Consider the following 1,069-nt stretch of genomic DNA (forward strand, 5'->3'; position numbering starts at 1 on the left):
AAATATTCAGATTAAAATGTGACTTTTGAAAAAAAAAAAAATATTTTCACTTTTTCTTCTCTCCTTAGATGAAATAATCTACGTCTCGTTTCGAGCATTGACATAAATTTTTTTAAATTGTAATACTTTCTTCTTCTCCCCTCAATAAGTTTCTTTGCCATTACAACCACACGGTCATTTGGATCAATATTTCAAGTATCAAAGTTCATAACATTTATCAATAAATTAAATATAATTGAGATGTGTGCGTGATTGGAATGATATATTGATGTAATTTTGAATTGAGCTTGGTGGACGTGATAGTAAAATGTTAAAAATGGATAAATTCCTGTTGCTGCTTATAATAATCGATTCTAAAAAAAAATTTTTTACATATTTAAAAAACCAAATATCTTTTCATTGAGTTCAGTCCCATGTGAATTGATGATAGATTTTCTTCTTTTCAATAGACCCGATCCGCGTAGCTGTTGTCTTGTGTACGATTTGGCATTTGATTTGGGTTCATTTGTTGATATGGCCGTTGTCCCGGCCGTCTTTGTGGCGTCAAAAATTCGAACATACTTTGCAAATGATGCGACAACATTTTGCCCAGATCGCATGGCATTGGATCCGACCAAAAGAAATCATGATTCAGTGCAGCATCGGCATCATATCGGGATTTTGGATCCAATTGCAACAGTTTGTCGAGTAAATCACAACCATGCGGATCTTTTACATAGGCTTTCAATCGATCTTTCACTTTTCGCTTATGTCCTAATGGCAATTCGATTTTGGAATAATATTCAAGGTCTTGTACGCCCGGCCAAACCTTTGGAAAATGTGGAGAGATGAAATTTTTTTAATGTTTATCGATTGGACTCTGTTTGAATCCCATAAATTTGAATGAAAAAGTGCTTACGTCTGGTGTGAAGGAGCCACAAAGCTGTGAAATAAGAATGATTTGCTGTTGTTCGTTTCGACCTTGCATAATCGGTGATCGCGTCCACATTTCAGCCATTATACATCCCGCGCCCCACATATCAACCGGTGGCCCGTAGTTTCGATCGCCCAGAAGAAGTTCTGAGTTTCA

The 1,069-nt window shown here is 36.0% G+C and overlaps 1 protein-coding gene across 1 annotated transcript; it reads right to left on the minus strand.

The window, feature by feature from the left end:
• Window positions 1–88: 88 nt before the first annotated feature.
• LOC129580129 (cyclin-dependent kinase 9-like) lies at window positions 89–1,059 on the minus strand (the record flags this gene model as incomplete). The annotated part of the gene is given in 2 exon segments (XM_055470326.1): window positions 89–808; window positions 899–1,059. Coding segments are annotated over 2 exon segments (527 nt in total), but the record flags the coding sequence as incomplete, so codon positions are not given.
• Window positions 1,060–1,069: the final 10 nt, after the last annotated feature.

Source organism: Sitodiplosis mosellana, unplaced genomic scaffold, assembly GCF_009176505.1.
Source record: "Sitodiplosis mosellana isolate CC-2019 unplaced genomic scaffold, AAFC_SMos_1.0 Smas_scaffold_7084, whole genome shotgun sequence".
Lineage (NCBI taxonomy): Eukaryota > Metazoa > Arthropoda > Insecta > Diptera > Cecidomyiidae > Sitodiplosis > Sitodiplosis mosellana.